Source organism: Salvelinus alpinus, chromosome 18, assembly GCF_045679555.1.
Source record: "Salvelinus alpinus chromosome 18, SLU_Salpinus.1, whole genome shotgun sequence".
Taxonomy (NCBI): domain Eukaryota; kingdom Metazoa; phylum Chordata; class Actinopteri; order Salmoniformes; family Salmonidae; genus Salvelinus; species Salvelinus alpinus.
This window is the reverse complement of record NC_092103.1, coordinates 19,941,995-19,961,951: the sequence shown is the minus strand read 5'-3', so window position 1 is coordinate 19,961,951 and position 19,957 is coordinate 19,941,995. Positions and strand designations below refer to the sequence as shown.

At 42.2% G+C, this 19,957-nt stretch overlaps 1 protein-coding gene across 2 annotated transcripts in view; it reads left to right on the top strand.

The window, feature by feature from the left end:
* The window catches only part of mcc (MCC regulator of WNT signaling pathway), a 121,212-nt gene that overhangs the window by 42,750 nt on the left and 58,505 nt on the right, over positions 1-19,957 (top strand). For both annotated transcript variants that reach the window (XM_071350574.1, XM_071350575.1), the window contains one exon: positions 14,221-14,334. In XM_071350574.1, coding sequence (XP_071206675.1) covers positions 14,221-14,334 — 114 coding nt within the window. The remainder of the gene's footprint in view (positions 1-14,220; positions 14,335-19,957) is intronic.

Below are 19,957 nucleotides of genomic sequence, written 5' to 3'. Positions count from 1 at the left end.
GAAAGGGCGATGCTAACAACAAATTGAAAAAGAAACAGAGAGAGAGCAGCGCAGCCCCTTGTTTCAGAGGGAACTCACACAGTCAAGCCTCCACAGCGGACAGAACTCCAACCACCACAAGGAAACATAATGGAATGCTGGGTGGACCGTGTGCTACCCCTGAGCAGGAGATGATAACGAACCACAGCCTGGAGGAGAAACGCACACAGAGTGCCTTGGTCAGGGGGAGAGGAGGAGAGGGGGAGCACAGGTAAGGATAACAGAGGGAGCAAAGGGGGGAGAGGAAGAGAGACTGTGATGAGAGGATGAGTCGGGACTGAGGAAGTAAGGAGACACAGAGGAGTAAAGAGTGGAAAGGAGGGAAGACTGGTAATCTCTTCAGAGAAGAAGAGACCGAGAAGGGATACCAATGAGAGTAAGGTAACGGAGGCCCTATTTGGGGAAGAGAAACAGAGGAGAGGAATTGGGAAGAGAGTCGAGGAGAGGGGGAAAGATGGACAGGGAATGAGAGGAAGGAAGCAGGAGGCTTCTCCACAACAGGCTTGACGTGTGTTTGTGTGCGTGTGTTGATGAAAGGCGAGTTTGTTCATGCCTAGCAGTCAACCGTTGGGGTAATCACAGCTGAGGAGCCTGTAGAGGTTTGCAGGGAGGGTGGCACAGATGCTGGAGTTTGATATATATAATTATTATTATTTATTTATTTTTTACATTTTGTCAGATCCAAGAAGCACGTTCAGTTTGCCTTGTCTCAGTCAAGTGGTGGTGCTTTAGGTTGAGTGTAGGGAGCCACTTTGTTTTCTTGACTTTTTCATTTCATTTATTCAGACCATCAGTTGTATTATTGCTGTACTTTGTCTAACAATAGCTGTTTCATTGCGCTCAGGCGTCTTATAACCGTCACAGGGATCCTTCTATTTTACGGCACTGTTAAGCTAAACGAGAAGGGCTTTGTGTGAATGGTAATGAAGTGGATTATTTCATTATCTCTATGTCTTTGTCCCTAGGACTTGGCCTGTTATTCGTGCTGCTCCAGATGTATCCTGTAGGATGTCACTGATTCCTTCCTTATCCCCCTTGTCCCCTTGTTAGAGGTCATCCTTCATGAAAGGACAATACTTCTAAAAGCCTATATCTGCGTTAGGTATTTCTGTAAAACAATAATGCTATAATTCATGAATCCGCTGTCAACAAGGCTTTTGACTTCTAGAGAGTATAGATCAATCGGCCTGCTAACCATTTTCAGAAATACAAAAATATTGGCATTATTGTGTATTATAATATCCACTTATATAGGCTACTAGTGCTCCCTCAGCTTTCTCGTTACAGTTCCACCGCAAGGTCATGGTGAGTGTGTACACATCTTATTAACTGGTGTGTATTCCTCCGGCACCACTTTGGTTCCACTTGAGTAGCCGTGTTAACCATTAGCATTTTCATGGGCTGGTGGGTCTGTCAGTGTGTAGCAGCCTAGACCCCTGTCCTCAGTTGTACTGTAGGCGGTTATGTATACTGCTGTGCTGAGGTAAGGCTTTGGAAGCAAAAGTGCTTGGCTGTGCTCTGTCCGAGACCTTGTGTCAGCATGTAGCTAACTCTCCCTCACTCCAGTCTACACTCTAAAATCTCATTTAGGGACTCACACTACGGTAAGGCTGGGCGATATGGCCAAAATATCATATCACAGTTTTTTTCAAATTTATGATGGTATTTGATGGTATTTGATGTTTTTGAATAATAAAAGTTCTACATTTGCTTCAGGAGTAGTGCATGACCCGACACATACATTCAGATTGATTTCATCAGGTCTTTTTCCATTATGATTGTTTTATACTGTTCAGTTAAACATTTTCATAAATTTCCTGCACTCGCTTGAAATCTTGAAATTCCCACACAGCCACGTAGGGCTGCACGACATGGGCAAAAAATTGAGGCCTTTGTTGCCAAATGTTCCGATTCCGATTTGACTTGCAATTTAGATCAATACCCTTGGGTGAACTGTTGGAATCATGGAAATATAATTAGTATTCTAATTCTATAGTTAGACTATAATTGTTGGCAGTTTGAACACAGTGTTGTTTGACATGACAGCGACTGAAAATTCCAGGGAGGACTTATTCTGACAGGGTAGGAACCAAAGTATTGATCAGTGTTTGCTAGGGGACCTTATAATCTTTGGCTACATTAAATGTTTTCTCTTAGCTACTTCATATCGCTAACATGTTCATGCTTCGCCTATTCCTCTTTGATTTAGAAGATACTGTTGCACAAACAACGTGCTGATTTAGGCCTAGTCATGCATTTCACATGACTAGGTAAGGGCGCATAAGCCCACCCATTAGGGAGCCAGGCCCAACCAATCAGAATGAGTTTTTCCCCACTAAAGGACTTTATTACAAACAGAAACACTCCTCAGTTTCATCAGTTGTCCAGGTGGCTGGTCTCAGATGATCCCACAGGTGTAGAAGCCGGATCTGGAGGTCTTGGGCAGGCGTGGTTACATGTGGTCTGTGGTTGTGAGGCCGGTACTGGCAAATTCTCTAAAACAACGTTTTAGAGGCAGCTTATGGTAGAGAAATTAACATTCAATTCTCTGGCAACAGCTCTGGTGGACATTCCTGCAGTCAGCATGCCAATTGCAGGCTCCCTAAAAACATGAGACATCTGTGGCATTGTGTTGTGTGACAAAACTGCACATTTTAGTGGCCTTTTAGTGTCCCCAGCACAAGATGCAGCTGTGTAATGATCATGCTGTTTAATCAGCTTCTTGATATGCCACACCTGTCAGGTGGAGGGATTATCTTGGCAAAGGAGAAATGTTCACTAACAGGGATGTAAACAAATCTGTGCACAGAATTTGAGCGAAATTAGCTTTTTGTACGTATGGAGAATTTCTTGGATCTTTTATTTCAGTTCATGAAACATGGGACCAACACTTTACATGTTGCGTTTATATTTTTGTTCAGTATAGATAGCCAGCTAATTAGTGATTAGCATTAGAGGCTAGCTTTAGCAGCTAAGGCGATTTAGCCATAACCTTCTAAGAAAAGAAAAACTAGCTGTTTGCAGATGTAAAATTTTTTTGGGAACGTTTGTGGATTTATATTGAGAAGAAAAGCAGAAACAACATCGTCGTCATCAACATTGTTGCACTGACCCTGCAGACTCATCGTAAGTGTCTTGTGGTCAAGCAACTACAAATAAGCTCCTTGAATGACGGGGCGGGGCTAGGTCTGTGTGGAAAGTGGCATGGAGAGAGAGCGGAGTAAACTATAAAAACGGACGTTACAACAGCGTATCACATTTAACAAACCAAACATTCCAATACCATTCTAGAAGGTAAAGTAAAAACCCAAACCGGTCCGTGCAGCCATACCGGTATATAGTAAAATACAGTACACTGCCCAGCCCTACACTACGGCCATTACTGGTGTTTATGCTGTCACTGACAAATCTAGCCTAGCTGTCGTAGTAAGCAACCATTTCGATATTTTTTTGGGGGGGTGGGTAATCAAACTGCTGTGGTCTCAATTGTGGAGTATGTTCTTATCCAAAGGAATACCTATGGGCCTAGATGGGGAGGGTTGGGGGTGTTGCAGAGAGGTGGAGGTATTGAGGGTTGGATGTGTGGCGTGTGTGGGTCTCTCTAGAAATTCCAATGCTTTTAAGGTAATTATAATCACAGAGAAATGACCAGTGACGTATGGCTGGAATGCCGAGAAGCTGTCTGATCCTTTAGGACTGATCCAAGGTCAGTTTTGTATGTTAACCTGATACACACACCCTGCAATAGAAGTTAAGTCAATTGGACTAAGGGCTCATGCCTGTAAAGGCAGTTGTCAGCAGCGCCATATACTGGGGGAAAACAATAACAACATAACAATTCATCACTAGGTACAACACAGTACTACTGAATAAGATGGCGGTGCTGAGGAGGGTGCGTGTCTTTCCTGCTCGACTTTGCTTTTTTGTGGCTATTTTTGCGTTAATTATTACTTTGTTTGCTCAGAATGTTCATGCAATAATTTCCTATGACCGACAAACACTTCTGGATCATGAATAGGAAGCTACATACAACAAAATAACTCAATCTCCTCTTCACCCAAACTGGAGTTTCTGATGCTTAATATGCCGACACCACTGTATGCTGAGGGAATTCACATGGGTTATTATCACAGCTTTGTACATACCGCCACAAGCAAACATCCAGGCGACACTCAGCGAACTGTACAAGATCATTAGTTAGCAAAAAAAGTCTTTATTTATTTATTATTTAAAAAAATGTCACCCCTCCACCTCTTCGGAGAACAAATATCTTTTTTACAGCTTTTTTTCTACATATACATACATTTTACATACATGGTACTTTTATATAAAGAAGTCACATTACAATAATGCATTACCAAACATCTTCTTCAAAATATCCCCAACATGTATCCTGCCACACAATAATACAAAAAAAACGTTCTGGACCATGTACATTGAGTGTACAAAACATTATGAACTCCTGCTCTCTCCATGCCAGACTGAGCAGGTGAATCCAGGTGAAAGCTATGATCCCTTATTGATGTCACTTGTTAAATCCACTTCAATCAGTGTAGATGAATGGGAGGAGACAGATTTAAGAATAATTTGAAAACCTTGAGACAATTGACATGGATTGTGTTTGTGTGCCATTCAGAGGGTGAATGGGAAAGACATAATATTTAAGTGCCTTTGAACCAGGTGCACCGGTTTGTGTTAAGAACTGCACCGTTGATGGGTTTTTCACGCTCAACAGTTCCCCGTGTGTATCAAGAATGGTCCACCACCCAAAGCTTCAACATTGAATATTTACCATGTGATCATTTGTCCCTGTCTTCTGGCAATAACACAAGTTAGATATATGAATCACATTTTCCCTCAGCATGTGGAGCACCAAACTATTTTTGGTGTCGGGTGGCAAGGTGAAATTGCTTACAGCCTCTTTAGGAGTGTCTGTTTGCGCACCCTGAGAGGGCAATTAATTGTTCTGTTGGTTAAGTAGGGCAGCTATAGTGAGTGCCTTCAGAAAGTATTCACACCCCTTGACTCTTTCCACATTTTGTTGTTACACAATGATTTAATTGTAATTTTTTTGTCAGCGATCTACACAAAATACTCTGTCAAATTGGAAGTAAAATTCTAACATTTGTAAAATATTAATGAAAAATAAAACACTCATATTTAACCCCCTGAGTCAATATACAGTACCAATCAAAAGTTTGGACACACCTACTCATTCCAGGGTTTTTCTTATTAGGATAAGTGCCATGGAATCTTTAGTGACCACAGAGAGTCAGGACACCTGTTTAACGTCCCACCCGAAAAACAGCACCCTACACAGGGCAATGTCCTCAATCACTGCCCTGGGGTGTTGGGATATTATTATTATTTTTGACCAGAGGAAAGAGTGCCTCATACTGACCCTCCAACACCACATCCAGCAGCATCTGGTCTCCCATCTAGGGACTGACCAGGACCAATCCTGCTTAGCTTCAGAAGCAAACCAGCAGTGGGTACTCAGGACATGAAGTTAATTACTTTGCCACAATTTGTTTGCAGTTTTACGTTAGTGCCTTATTGCAAACAGGATGCATGTTTTTGAATATTTTTTATTCTGTACAGGCTTCATTCTTTTCACTCTGTCATTTCAGTTAGTATTGTGGAGTAAATACAATGTTGTTGATCCATCCTCAGTTGTCTCCTATCACAGCCATTAAACTCGGTAAGAGTTTTAAAATCACCATTAGCCTCATGGTGAAATCCCTGAGCTGTTTCCTTCCTCTCCTGCAACTGAGTTAGTATCTTTGTAGTGACTGGGTGTATTGATACACCGTCCAAAGTGTAATTAATAACTTCACCCGTCTGCTTTTTTAATTTTTACCCATCTACCAATAAGTGCCCTTCTTTGTGAGGCATTGGAAAGCCTCCCTGGTCTTTCTGGTTGAATCTGTGTTTGAAATTCACTACTCAACTGAATTACCTTAATTGTATGTGTGGGTTACAGAGATGAGGTAGTCAATCAAAAATCATGTTAAACACTATTATTGCACACTGAGTGAATCCATGCAACTTGTTAAGAACATTTTTACTCCTTAACGTATTTAGGCTTGCCATAACAAAGAGGTTGAATACTCATTGACTCAAGATATTTCAGTTTTTAATTTTTAATTAATTTGAAAATAATTCTAAAAACATAATTCCACTTTGACATTATGGGGTATTGTGTGTAGGCCAGTGACACGTGATCTCAATTGAATCCATTTTAAATTTAGGCTGTAACAACAAAATGTAGAACAAGTCAATGGGTGTGAATACTTTCTGAAGGCTCTGTATGAGATAAATAGGCTGCATAGCTACTGCGCTGCTGTTGAATTGTTTGCCTCTCCTGTACTTTGTAAAGGTTGTAGTTGTACTGGCTTAATTCTGCCTTAGTGATGGCTAATGAACAATGTTGCCCTCTTCATTTGGTGGATTTAGTACACATTTCCACAGTACAAACACAGAGGTTTCAGTCAAGCATAGTCCCTAGTACCAAACCCACTGTACTGTTGGTCTTATACATTTTTACAATGGGGACAGTGGCAACAAGTTAATAGCTCAGACAGAGATTGGGGACAACCTTTATAAGGTCACTCACTATCGTAGCCTTCAGATAAGGCAATTTAATTGGTTAACATATATTAAACCTGACCAGATATCATTTTGGTATGTGGCACTCTTGTATTTGTGAAGGTTTCACCATATGGGGAACATATAGTCCTACATTATATATATTTTTTTGCTGGTTTAGGCTAGATATGATATGTCCATAGTAATGATAATGTATCTCTACCAGTGGAGGCTCCTCAGAGGAGGAAGGGGATCAATCTAACTACATTCACATGGCACCAAATAACTGATTAAAACACCATGGTGTAGCTGGAGTCCTCCTCTGGGTTCATTGACGTCAATACAAAAATGCAAAACCTAGGAGGCTCCTGAGAGAGAGATTTGTTGTTGTTGGGGTGAATGGAACATGATTGACAGTCATCCAATATGCTGTAATAGAAGTAAGGCCAGGCTCATAACAAAATAAATAATAATATTCTACCATCGATCTTGCTGGGAAGTTATATTAAACTGAAAGGGTAAGGCTTTGATTCCTGCTTTATTTAAAACCTTTTAGACGTAAAGTCCGCTGTTTTGGTGACCTGCATGATGCTAAAAATATGTTTGAAATGTTTTAGCATTATTGGATGACGCTTACCCAGACACACGTGTCTAAATTGATGGTTCATGTGAAAGAAATGCTATAACCACCCCCTCAGCCACATCCAGCTAAGTGGATGGGTCACTGTTGTCTAGACATGTACACATGTTCATGAAATACAATAGATGGCCACGTAATCAGCCCCAGACACACCTGGCTAACTTGATGGGTCATGTGATCATCTGGCCGAAGTGGAGTATTTTTTTGTTTAGACATGTACATTTTGTCTAACACTAAACATACAAATACTGTATATTGTAAGGAAGGCAAAATCTTATATTTAGTTGTTTTATAATTTGATTATACTATATTTAGAAAGCATATATGTCATTTCAAGCCTTATTCATCCAGTTCTGTTGAATAGGAAATACAGTGGGGAGAACAAGTATTTGATACACTGCCGATTTTGCAGGTTTTCCTACTTACAAAGCATGTAGAGGTCTGTCATTTTTATCATAGGTACACTTCAAAAATCCAGAAAATCACATTGTATGATTTTTAAGTAATTCATTTGCATTTTATTGCATGACATAAGTATTGGATACATCAGAAAAGCAGAACTTAATATTTGGTACAGAAACCTTTGTTTGCAATTACAGAGATCATACGTTTCCTGTAGTTCTTGACCAGGTTTGCACACACTGCAGCAGGGACTTTGGCCCACTCCTCCATACAGACCTTCTCCAGATCCTTCAGGTTTTGGGGCTGTCGCTGGGCAATACGGACTTTCAGCTCCCTCCAAAGATTTTATATTGGGTTCAGGTCTGGAGACTGGCTAGGTCACTCCAGGACCTTGAGATGCTTCTTACGGAGCCACTCCTTAGTTGCCCTGGCTGTGTGTTTCGGGTCATTGTCATGCTGGAAGACCCAGCCACGACCCATCTTCAATTCTCTTACTGAGGGAAGGAGGTTGTTTGCCAAGATCTCGCGATACATGGCCCCATCCATCCTCCCCTCAATACGGTGCAGTCGTCCTGTCCCCTTTGCAGAAAAGCATCCCCAAAGAATGATGTTTCCACCTCCATGCTTCACGGTTGGGATGGTTTTCTTGGGGTTGTACTCATCCTTCTTCTTCCTTCAAACACGGCGAGTGGAGTTTAGACCAAAAAGCTCTATTTTTGTCTCATCAGACCACATGACCTTCTCCCATTCCTCCTCTGGATCATCCAGATGGTCATTGGCAAACTTCAGACGGACCTGGACATGCACTGGCTTGAGCAGGGGGACCTTGCGTGCGCTGCAGGATTTTAATCCATGACGGCGTAGTGTGTTACTAATGGTTTTCTTTGAGACTGTGGTCCCAGCTCTCTTCAGGTCATTGACCAGGTCCTGCCGTGTAGTTCTGGGCTGATCCCTCACCTTCCTCATGATCATTGATGCCCCACGAGGTGAGATCTTGCATGGAGCCCCAGACCGAGGGTGATTGACCGTCATCTTGAACTTCTTCCATTTTCTAATAATTGCGCCAACAGTTGTTGCCTTCTCACCAAGCTGCTTGCCTATTGTCCTGTAGCCCATCCCAGCCTTGTGTAGGTCTGCAATTTTATCCCTGATGTCCTTACACAGCTCTCTGGTCTTGGCCATTGTGGAGAGGTTGGAGTCTGTTTGATTGAGTGTGTGGACAGGTGTCTTTTATACAGGTAACGAGTTCAAACAGGTGCAGTTAATACAGGTAATGAGTGGAGAACAGGAGGGCTTCTTAAAGAAAAACTAACAGGTCTGTGAGAGCCGGAATTCTTACTGGTTGGTAGGTGATCAAATACAAATATTGTCATGCAATAAAATGCAAATTAATTACTTAAAAATCATACAATGTGATTTTCTGGATTTTTGTTTTACATTCTGTCTCTCACAGTTGAAGTGTACCTATGATAAAAAATTATAGACCTCTACATGCTTTGTAAGTAGGAAAACCTGCAAAATCAGCAGTGTATCAAATACTTGTTCTCCCCACTGTAAATGATATCAAATATTTCATATTTTTATCATATTTATGATTTGTCCTCAAAGGGGATTTGTAACAATGTTTTACCAGAAAGGTGAGCTTTTAGCCTTTCTTGGAGTACGCCGCCTTTCTAGTTGTTGTTTATGGCCCTCTCATGATAAATAATTACTTCTGGGGATTACGTAGATTACATTTTTGATTACATTTAGTTACGTTTAACAGGTTTTAAGGATTGTGTGTAAGGTTGACATGGCAGTGATGGAGGTGTTAGAGGATTGCCCTCTGTCGGGAAAAGAAGAACCCTGAATTCCCGGGAGTGGAATCTGTAGAACGGCCCTCTCCTCCCCAACCCCTCACTCCCTGCCCCCTACTCCCTCAAATAGATAATGGAAGTGCATCATGGAGCTCTAATTAATACCATTTTACCCATGAGATATGCCTAACTCCCCCCGGAGCCTGAAATGGGCTCTGTGTGTGTGTGTGTGTGTGTGTGTGTGTGTGTGTGTGTGTGTGTGTGTGTGTGTGTGTGTGTGTGTGTGTGTGTGTGTGTGTGTGTGTGTGTGTGTGTGTGTGTGTGTGTGGGAGAGATAGGAGAGAGGGCTAAGAACCTTCCCAGGCAGAACTCAGTAAACACATCAGTGCCAGCTTGTCGCCTCAGACTGCAAGGGTCACTTGTCTGCCAGAAAAATTATATTAAATCACACACACACACACACACACTGAAGGCCAGGTCAGCCAATCATTGAGAGCTAAATATCAGGTCAGAGGAAAATTCAAAACATTTATTTAGGAGGAATTATGTAATTAACTCCAGGCCTCTTAGAAATAATAGTGCAGAGAGAGCAAAACATTGGCCTGTATGATTACTACTACTCATGATTTGTGGCCACGGAACTAGCTTTGATCATAACTACTCAGGCAAATTATGTAGGCAACAAGACTTCTCTTTTGGCACCAAATAATTACAGTTAGTGCTGAGCAATTAGTGCTTTATGAGGTTGGTTCGATTATTAAAAAACAACACAGATTTAGTTTTCGATAAAAAACGTAGGAGACTAAATGTGCTATGCATTATGTGGGTTGAATGCTGTAACAACTCTTCTTGAACTGCACTGTTGGTTAAGGGCTTGTAAGTAAGCATTTCACGGTAAGGTCTACACTTGTTGTATTCGGCGGAAGTGACAGATAAAGTTTGATTTGAAAACTGAATAAAACAATACAATTCCCTTGATGGTAGTGACTGCCCATTACTGCTTATCACTTATTAATCATCATTTATTCACATTACTTTACTTTAATGAAATATTTCAGTTGTTGTGTATATATTACATTTGTTTTATTTGATTACATTATTATTTCATTCCAAGTCATCTCATCTCTCTATTGCTGCTGCCAATGCGGTCTGACAAAAAATGTATTTTAGTAGATCTTCAAAGTAAATGGCATACTTTTATGACTGCTTGAATGTATTTTTTGGGGTAGAGATACTTTGTGAAGAAAAGATCACCCGTTCTTCTCTCGATCTCCTTGTCTGTTTCACACAAACTAGACAAGTAGGAGAGCAATGGATTATTGTTATTGTAGTTAATTACCATCATTTATGCGCTAAACTATGTCGAATATTGGCCTGTTGGAAACTACAACTCCCTACTACATCACACAGTTCGTGCTTGATCTGATTTATCTCTAGAGAAACTGAGCATTGAGAGAGAGAAAAATTAACTAAACTAAATGGAATTCAAATAATTGAACCGATGTTGGTCAAATAGTTGTTTCAAAACTGAAAATTACAGACATTTCGGTTAATCCCTCAGCACTAACTACTGTATTCAATAACTCCATTTGAAGAACTGTCATTGAAATAGAGCAGTGGTCCCCAAACTCTTCTGAGCCGAGAGCATACATTGAAATAATGTGCTTTCTTTATTTTACTGGGCTGATTCTGCTTGCATCTGATGGTCATTCTCTGCGGAGGGAGAGCATCAGAGGTTCTGCCTCTCACAGTCAGACCGTCCCTCAGCTCTCACCCTCTGCAGATACTGAGCAAAAAGGGGACAATGTCTTTGAGCTGATGGCAAAACACCACATTATTTCTGCCTCATGCATTCATGTTGTTAGTCCTATGACCAGAGAAAGTGAAATATTCCTCGATATTAAAAAACACATCCGCTAATAATAACAACACAATCCTATCGCTACAATTTGCTACTCATTCATTGAAGCTGCAGTGCTGGTTGCAGCGCAAGTGGAAGAGAGAATATCATGCTTTATAAAAGTGTTGAATAAAAAGTGTTGACAGTGCTGAATAAAAACATGAACTCAATCATAACAGGACCTCTTGGCTGTATTCGTTGAAAGTCTCTCTCTAGTCATGGTTTTAGACTTTTTGAAATCAAAGTATCAACTTTTCTGCACACTCCAGCAAACTGCAGACAGACATGGTGATCTGAGCAATCCGATTGGCTAGCGGTAGGCCTATGGGTGCACTTGATTTGCTCTCCGGGCATGCAGAGTAGGCGTAGTTTTTACCTTGAAACACATGAAATGGTTCAAAATGGGAACACTTCGCCTACCCGGGGCACAGGGCAGCTGAAATAAGTGCACCTACTGCCAACAGCGCGAGACAGAAAAAATAAGGAATGCAAGGCTTTATCGTTGTTGTTTTTTATATACATTTTTGGCGATCGACTAGGAATGCCTTGGCCATCGACCAGTCGATCGCAATCAACCATTTGATGACCACTGAAATAGAGTAAGAAGGTCAAGGCTACCCCGTCCTTTTCTCTCCTCATGGTGAATACCCAACACTGAGATCAAGGGTCATGCTTGTGTACTGTATGGGGTCACTAATTACCTCTACTTCATACCTCTGCCGGCCTGCTTTTCTGTCTGTCTTTCGTGTCATTTCCTCTTTCCACTGCTGATCTCTCTCCCGACTCTTATAGATTTCTTTCACGGGGTTCAGTGGTTTTGGATGCTCTTCTGATTGGATGTGGACCAAGGGTTAGTTCTGGTGGTTGGCCCCTCCAGTTGAGTGAATGATGAAGATGACTGTTTAAACGATATATGGATTTATGTCATTGTCTCACTCATTTACTTATCATGCAAGCCTTTTCATACAAACTACAGTGTTTTATATAAATATATATAATGGCCAATGCTGTGTATCTAATACCGAATTGATTTAGATTAAACATTTTGTGAACAGTCACATAGCAATGTGCTTGCAGGTGCAAAGAGGCTCACTGTTCAGTATCAGGAGAAGATGTTTTACTATCCACTTTACCTGGATCTTCCCTACTGGATCTTCCCCACTGGATCTTCCCCACTGGATCTTTCCCACTGGATCTTCCCCACTGGATCTTCCCTACTGGATCTTCCCCACTGGATCTTCCCTCTATCTATGAAATAAGGCCTTAAATAAACATCCCTTATTTGAAATGCTCCCTCCATCTCTCTCTCTGCTTGAGTGTTAAATAGTCCATTTGGAACAGCAGGTGAACCTTGCGGTCCATCTCTGTGATGTTTCCGGGGTTTTTTCACTTCCTGAGAGGATTCATTCAAAGCTTTTCTTCCGCTCAGGGCTCATCAGAGACGGCAGAGGAAACACACTATCGCTGGTTAATTAATTCAAATCGCTGCCGACGCAGCAATGTTCTATCCATAGTTATGGTTTTAAGAGTCCGTGTGTATGGAGTTCTTTGTATAGAGAAAATGTAGGTAAAGTGGGGAAAAAAAGATTCACCTTGAAGTTGTGTAAATGAATAACACTTTCCTTTTGTGCAACTGACCTTTCACCAAGAATGTACTATTCAGGAGTTATTGTCAAAAGTACTGAGTCCAAAATATTCACCATTAATTATTGTAAGCCTGTTCTTTGTGTAGCCTGTTTGCAAAATAGTAGGTAGACACACACTTGGTGGGTCACGGACAATTCTTACTGAGTTTTGGCTTGTGCTGATTGTGCTGTGGTCACTGGTTAGGCTTACAACATTGCTTTGTCTAGATGTCCACAAGATCATTTGTTTTAGTTTGCTCTCCAAAAAGTTTTGGAACCACTAGGCTATACTGCAAACTCAAGCAGTGAAAATAAATCTTCAGGGGCTGGTTTGAGTTAGGTTAGCAGTAGAGGCTAATTTAAGAATCACAGACCAGGATTGGATATATTTGGAAGTTGGTCTTTCTTCGCTTGAAAACCAAGTCAGCTCCCCTGTCTCGTTTGGAAAGGACTCTCCTTGCAGCTTAGTGGCATGCAGTCCCATGTGATGTGTCTGGACTTGGTCTCTGCTTAGTCATGACAGCTTTAGTTCCTCTGAGAGTTAAGCCTCCCCACTGCATGGCGAAACAGAAAGCTTGTCGCAGAGAAGATTGCAGTCTTTTTCTTATCCCTCGTTCCGAGAGTTTTCTGTTCTTCTGTTGCTATATGCTGAGGTAAGGGGTAAGAGCAGAGTTTTCTGTTCTTCTGTTGCTATATGCTGAGGTAAGGGGTAAGAGCAGAGTTTTTGAATGTCCCTGGGCTTATATTTAGTTTGAGAGACTTTTCCCTTGATATGAGAAAGCATGACTGCTGTTTTTTTTTTTTTTAGTTTAAGCCAAGGTAGTCCTCTCCTCTGTAACTAACTTAACCTGTACCATTTAAAAGACTTGGTCATATTTTTTTTTTAATGGAAGTTGCCTTTGGTATTAGGAAAGCATACCGTTTAAAGCATGACTGTGAGCAGGTTACCTGACTAGAGGAGTGTGTATATGAAATTTGTGATCCCTCAGATAGTTGAACAGGCTTGTGTGTGTGTGTGTGACACCTCGGCCCACCCAAGTGACAAGTCTGCGTGATCCAGATGCTAGTGTTAGCACTCTCTCTGTTCTGCTTTGGGCTTAAACCCTTCCCTAGAGTGTCTATGTGTGAGGACAAAGAAGTGCGTGTGCTCTGTACTCACTGAATCTGTTGTAACTTGGTGTGTGTGTGTGTTATGGTCGTAACACTCTCTCCTCTCCCCTCTCTCTTTAGCTCCACCTGGCAGCCCTGGCCTCATTGAAGGGGGACGTGGTGGAGCTGAACAAGCGGCTGGTGCAGACGGAGAGAGAGCGAGAGATGCTGGAGAAGAGACTGGCCAAAGCACAGGTACTCTACTCTACTGGGCCATAGACATATACTCAGTTTATTAGGTACACCACCTCGTTCACAAAAATGGATCGCTCCTACAGACAGTGAGTCACACGGCCGTGGCTTGCTATATAAAGCAGGTAGACAGGCATCAAGGCATTCAGTTACTGTTCGATTGAACGTTAGAATGGGAAAAACAAGTGACCTACGCGACTCTGAGCATGGTATGGTCATCGGTGCCAGGCACGACGGTTCCAGTACCTCAAAGGGCCGGCCAATTGGGCTTTTCACACACGACAATGTCTAGGGTTTATCGAGAATGGTGCGACATACAAAAAACATCCAGTCTGCGGCAGTCCTGTGGGCAAAATACGCTCGTTGATGAGAGGGCGAAGTGAATGGCAAGAATCGTGGCAAGCTGACAGGTGGGACACAAACAGGCAAATAACGGTGCAGTACAACAGTGGTGTGTAGAACAGCATATCTTAACGCACAACTCGTCTATCTTTGTCACGGATGGGTTATTGCAGCAGACGAGCACACCGGGTTCCACTCCTATCAGCTAAAAACAAGAACAAGCAGCTCCAGTGGGCACGCGATCACCAACACTGGTCACTAGAAACACACATCGAATTCAGAATTTTGAGAAGGTCCTGAGGACGTGGATATATGCTGTCCTCGGTGCTCACCCTATAAATACAACATTTTTGGCACAGCACTGTTTTAACCCTGTAACCATGTGAAATTAACCCTGTAACCATGTGGAATTAATGGGTCAAAAATCAACGTTCATCCAATTATGTCAAATCCCGAAGTGAAGTTATAAGATCAAGTTGCCGACGAATCCCGGTTCCTGTTGCGTCATGCTGATTGCAGAGTCAGGTTTTGCTGTAAGCAGCATGAGTCCATTGCCCCATCCTGCCTGGTGTCAACAGTACAGGCTGGTGGGGTGGTTTAATGGTGTGGGAAATGTTTTCCTGGCACACGTTAGGTCCCTTGATACCAATTGAGCAACGTTTACATGCCCCAAAGAATTCATGTTGTTCTGGAGGCAAAGGAGGGTCCGACCCGGTACTTGATGGGTGTACCTAATAAACTGGGCACTGAATGTATATTCACATAGACTCATGTTCATCATTGTATTGGACACTCACTTAGCTAAGCTACCCATTCAAAGTACCATGCCCAGAACATTGGTGTAATGCAGTGGTTACCGCCACCACTCCATTTATAAATGACAAATCTTAATAATAATTCTGTCTACAAGCCAACTGCAGTGGATCTCTCATGACTTATAATTGGAAAACACACTGTGTCAATAGTTCCTCTTTTCTGCACCTGAGGATTAGACCTCTGGTATGGAAACGTTCTTTTACAGGGTTATCTTTGCATAACAACCCAAACTGCTAAATCATGTTTTATTTGTTGAACCTTTATTTATCTAGGCAAGTCAGTTAAGAACAAATTCTTATTTACAATGAAGGCCTACCCCGGCCAAACCCTCCCCTAACTCAGATGAAGCTGGGCCAATTGTGCGCCACCTAATGGGACTCCCGATCACGGCCGGTTGTGATACAGCCTGGGATCAAACCAGGGTCTGTCGTGACGCCTCTTGCGATGCAGTGCCATAGACCGGTCCCCCAATGATGGATATTAAAGAACTACAGTAGAAAGCTGTGATGGAATTGAACTGGCTTCACATGAGTGAGATTTATTTTGTTTTTTGAAGAATATCCTAGAATATCCTGGAATAGCTGACATTGCACACAGGCATTTGAATTGAATGGCTCATCTATTACAATGCGTCTGGAAATCCTCCCTCCTCTTCCCCCAAAACACCCAGTCCATATGCTCCAATCAGAGTACATAGAGAAGAGGTGCAGAATGCTGATCATTTTTTTGTCGTTACTATCATTCTAGCATGCTCGAAATTACCTGCTTTCTTTTCAGCTGTCGGTTATCACCTTCCCATAACATTACATTGTCTTCAGTGTAATGTTATCGTCCCAGTGACTGGTATTCTCTGTGACCTTGGGTGTGTATTAGAGGAGTAGGAGGATTTAATTCCAGCTCTGGCTCTCTGGATACCTGCTCTCATACAGTGATGAGAGACTGGAAGCTTTTACTTTTTTAAATAAAGAGGAAATAGATTTTGGGATTATTTGGCATGAAGCAACACACCCCATATGTCACTGGAACCAGGAACGTCAGTAATCATGCCAACTGCTCAGCTTCGATCTGCTTTGTAGTTTTCCCGGTCCCAGTGTTTGGCACGGTCTCTCTCAGAGGATGGAGTTTTGGGCTTGCTTGGTGTGTGCGAGAACGAGAAAGGGGGAGAATGCTTGTTTATGGAGAGAATTATTGGGTGTTTATGCGTTTGTGTAATGGAGCGAGTGTGATAGAGGGAGAGAAATAGAGAGACAGATTGTGTGAGTACCTGTTCTATAAACGCCCTGGCCCCTCTCTCCCTCTCCCCCTGGCCCCTCTCTCCCTCTCCCCCTGGACCTAGAAACAGATGCTGGTTCAAAGAGCTGTGGAATACCTCTGGTGGCAGCTGAATCAGCTATGGGTATTTACCTAGTGGCGGCTGTAAACAATATCTGGTACTATTATTTGTGTCAAATATTAATGCTAGAAACGTTTTGTTTTTTATTCTAGTTTCCCATCAGTTCCACTGGAGTTAGATGAAGAGGGATAGACCATTAGTTTTAAGATAAAGAAATGGCTTGGAATATACTTGCACTTGCCATTGTTGTTAGATTCCATTGTGATTAGGGTTGGGCGGTATCAACATTTTCTTATCGTCATTACTGTCCTTCTCGCATCCCGGTTTAGTACGTAAGGTTCGCCAAAAAGCGTCTGGGTGTCTATTACCAGAATGCTAACAAAATTAGAACAAGTAATAACGAATTTCCATGGAAGCTGCTAGCTAAATATGCTAATGAGCGCAAACATAAATAAACGAATTGCAAAGACCGGCAGTCCAGCTCATAAAGTTATACATATATAGGTAGGAGCTACCGAATGTCATTTTTGGTGCATTTGGACATTTACAAGCGAATGTGAATGAGAGACATTGTGCAAACGAACAGAGTTTTGACGCATGCTTGTCTGAAGCAAGAACAGTACTGGCTCTGGAGCAGCATGTGTACATGTTATGTTGGTCTGGAGTCGCTAGGGCAACGGGCCTGCTTGCCCTGCTCAGAGAGGAAGGGGGAGGAGCAGACCGGCCGAGAACGGAGAGGAGAAAAAAACGCAAGGAAATCAAGATAGCAGTGGCAGCTGTACAGATTTCTCAAACTCTGCAGAAAGCTTAACACTATGATGCCCCGTCTCAAGATTAACTTTAAGCAAAACATTAGGAAATGTAGCTGGCTACATTCTTTCTATGATAATCATTAGAAATATGGCCATGTATTGTTTTTCATTGTGAACTCATTTACTTTTTTGGCTGCCAGACAAATAGCGTTGCACTTCTGTTGTCATCTGCTGAAAATGAAGCTATTTTCTGCCGAATGTGCTGCACAAATGTTTTCTGTGAAGGAAAACTATAGTTGCATGTCCTAGATCACTATTGAAGCAACAACAAAAACACTTTTGGCACTATGCGACCCTTGTCAATAGACAGCTGGAATCACCTGCTCCCTCTTTCTCCCATTGTGCTATTTACAAATACACACACTGTGTGACCTGACAATGGCTGACTGGAAGCTGCTCTTTGTCACTGCAGCTCTCCCTGGGGCAGGGGAGCTAAAGCCACTTAGCTCTTCTAATTGTCACCGCTGGCCAGTTGACTGGTAGACTCCTGACTCAACACATAGTATAACACACAGACACATTGGGGCTCTGTCTCTGCGTGGGGACTCTGATGGCTGTGTCAGCCTGAGGCTCATATCTTGTCACCTGAACCCCTGACCTTTCATACACAGATGTTTTTGTTTAGGGTGAAGTACACCCCTGACTCCTGACTACCCAACCTTTTGATCTATTGCCCTATGACTCCCACTCTCAGAATCCTGGGGCTGAGACTTATTCAATGGGGCTCTAGTTTAGAAGGTCGCAGAACGATTCCACACGACCTCATGTTCCTCGTGACAGAGGTTTGTCTTTTCATCATGTAATTCTATGACATTTTTCACATTCTTTTGGCAGTGTAAAAAAATATATATTTTCATGACGTTAAACCTTTGTGATAAGTCCATAGTAGTTGTATGGGACCGCTTTAAATCAAATAAAATTGTATTTTTCACATGCGTCGAATACAATAGGTGTTGACCTTACTGTGAAACTCTTACTTACAAGCCCTTAACCAACAATACAGTTTTAAGAAAATACCTATAAAAAAAAATATATATATAATAAAAGTAACAAATAATTAAAGAGCAGCAGTAAAATAACAATAGCTAGGCTATATATAGGGGGTACCGGTACAGAATCAATGTGCGGGGGCGCCGGTTAGTCGAGGTAATTGAGGTAATATGTACATGTAGGTAGAGTTATTAAAGTGACTATGCATAGATAATAACAGAGAGTAGCAGCAGCGTAGAAGGGGGGGGGGGAAATGCAAATAGTCTGGGTAGCCATTTGATTAGATGTTCAAGAGTCTTATGGCTTGGGGGTGAAGCTGTTTAGAAGCCTCTTGGACCTAGACTTGGTGCTCCGGTACCGCTTCCTGTGCGGTAGCAGTCTAATGACTACGGTGGCTGGAGTCTTGGACAATTTTTAGGGCCTTCCTTTTCAGTCTTTTCAGTCTCCCGAGGGGGAATAGGTTTTGTCGTGCCCTCTTCTTGTCTGTCTTGGTGTGCTTGGACCATGTTAGTTTGTTGGTGATGTGGACACCAAGGAACTTGAAGCTCTCAACCTGCTTCACTGCAGCCCTGTAGTCCACAATCATCTCCTTTGTCTTGTAGTGGTTTTAGTGCTTGATTAATGTCCAATTGTATAAAGCACTAGGAAGACCCCTCTGTCTGTCTTTGTTTCATTTTCACGTTCAACCTCCGACGCAGGCCAGGAAAGGTCATTCTAAGGTCATTCTAGGAAGCATAGTATGACACACACGCTCAAGCCAGATCTCTCTCTCTCTCTCTCACACACACACACACACACACACACACACACACACACACACACACACACACACACACACACACACACACACACACACACACACACACACACACACACACACACACACACACACACACACACCTCTTCTCCCCCTTCACTTGTAATATAGCTGAGTGGAAAGCGGATACCTTTCCCTCTCTCCCAGCCTCTGAGCTCCATGTAGAGAATCCCCAGAAAAGCCCTTAGGCCTGACCTTGTACACAACGGTGCAGTGTGTGTGTGTGTGTGCATTTGTATGCCAGAGACAACAATCTGGCAACCCAGCAGAGAATTTCCTCTGGATTTATTCCCATTCCAAATTACACGCGACTGTGTAGAAAGATACCTTTTGTTAAAATGCCATTCTCCACACTTCAGCATTGAATGGGCGTCATTGTTATGGGTTTTGAATGGTGGCTTTTTACAGTAACATGATTCAATCTCTAAATTGTGATGTCAGTTAAGAAATGTTGGATGTTTTCAGATTGCATTCCTTTCAAAATTCTCAAATAACCGAATAGGTTGCCTCTCAGAT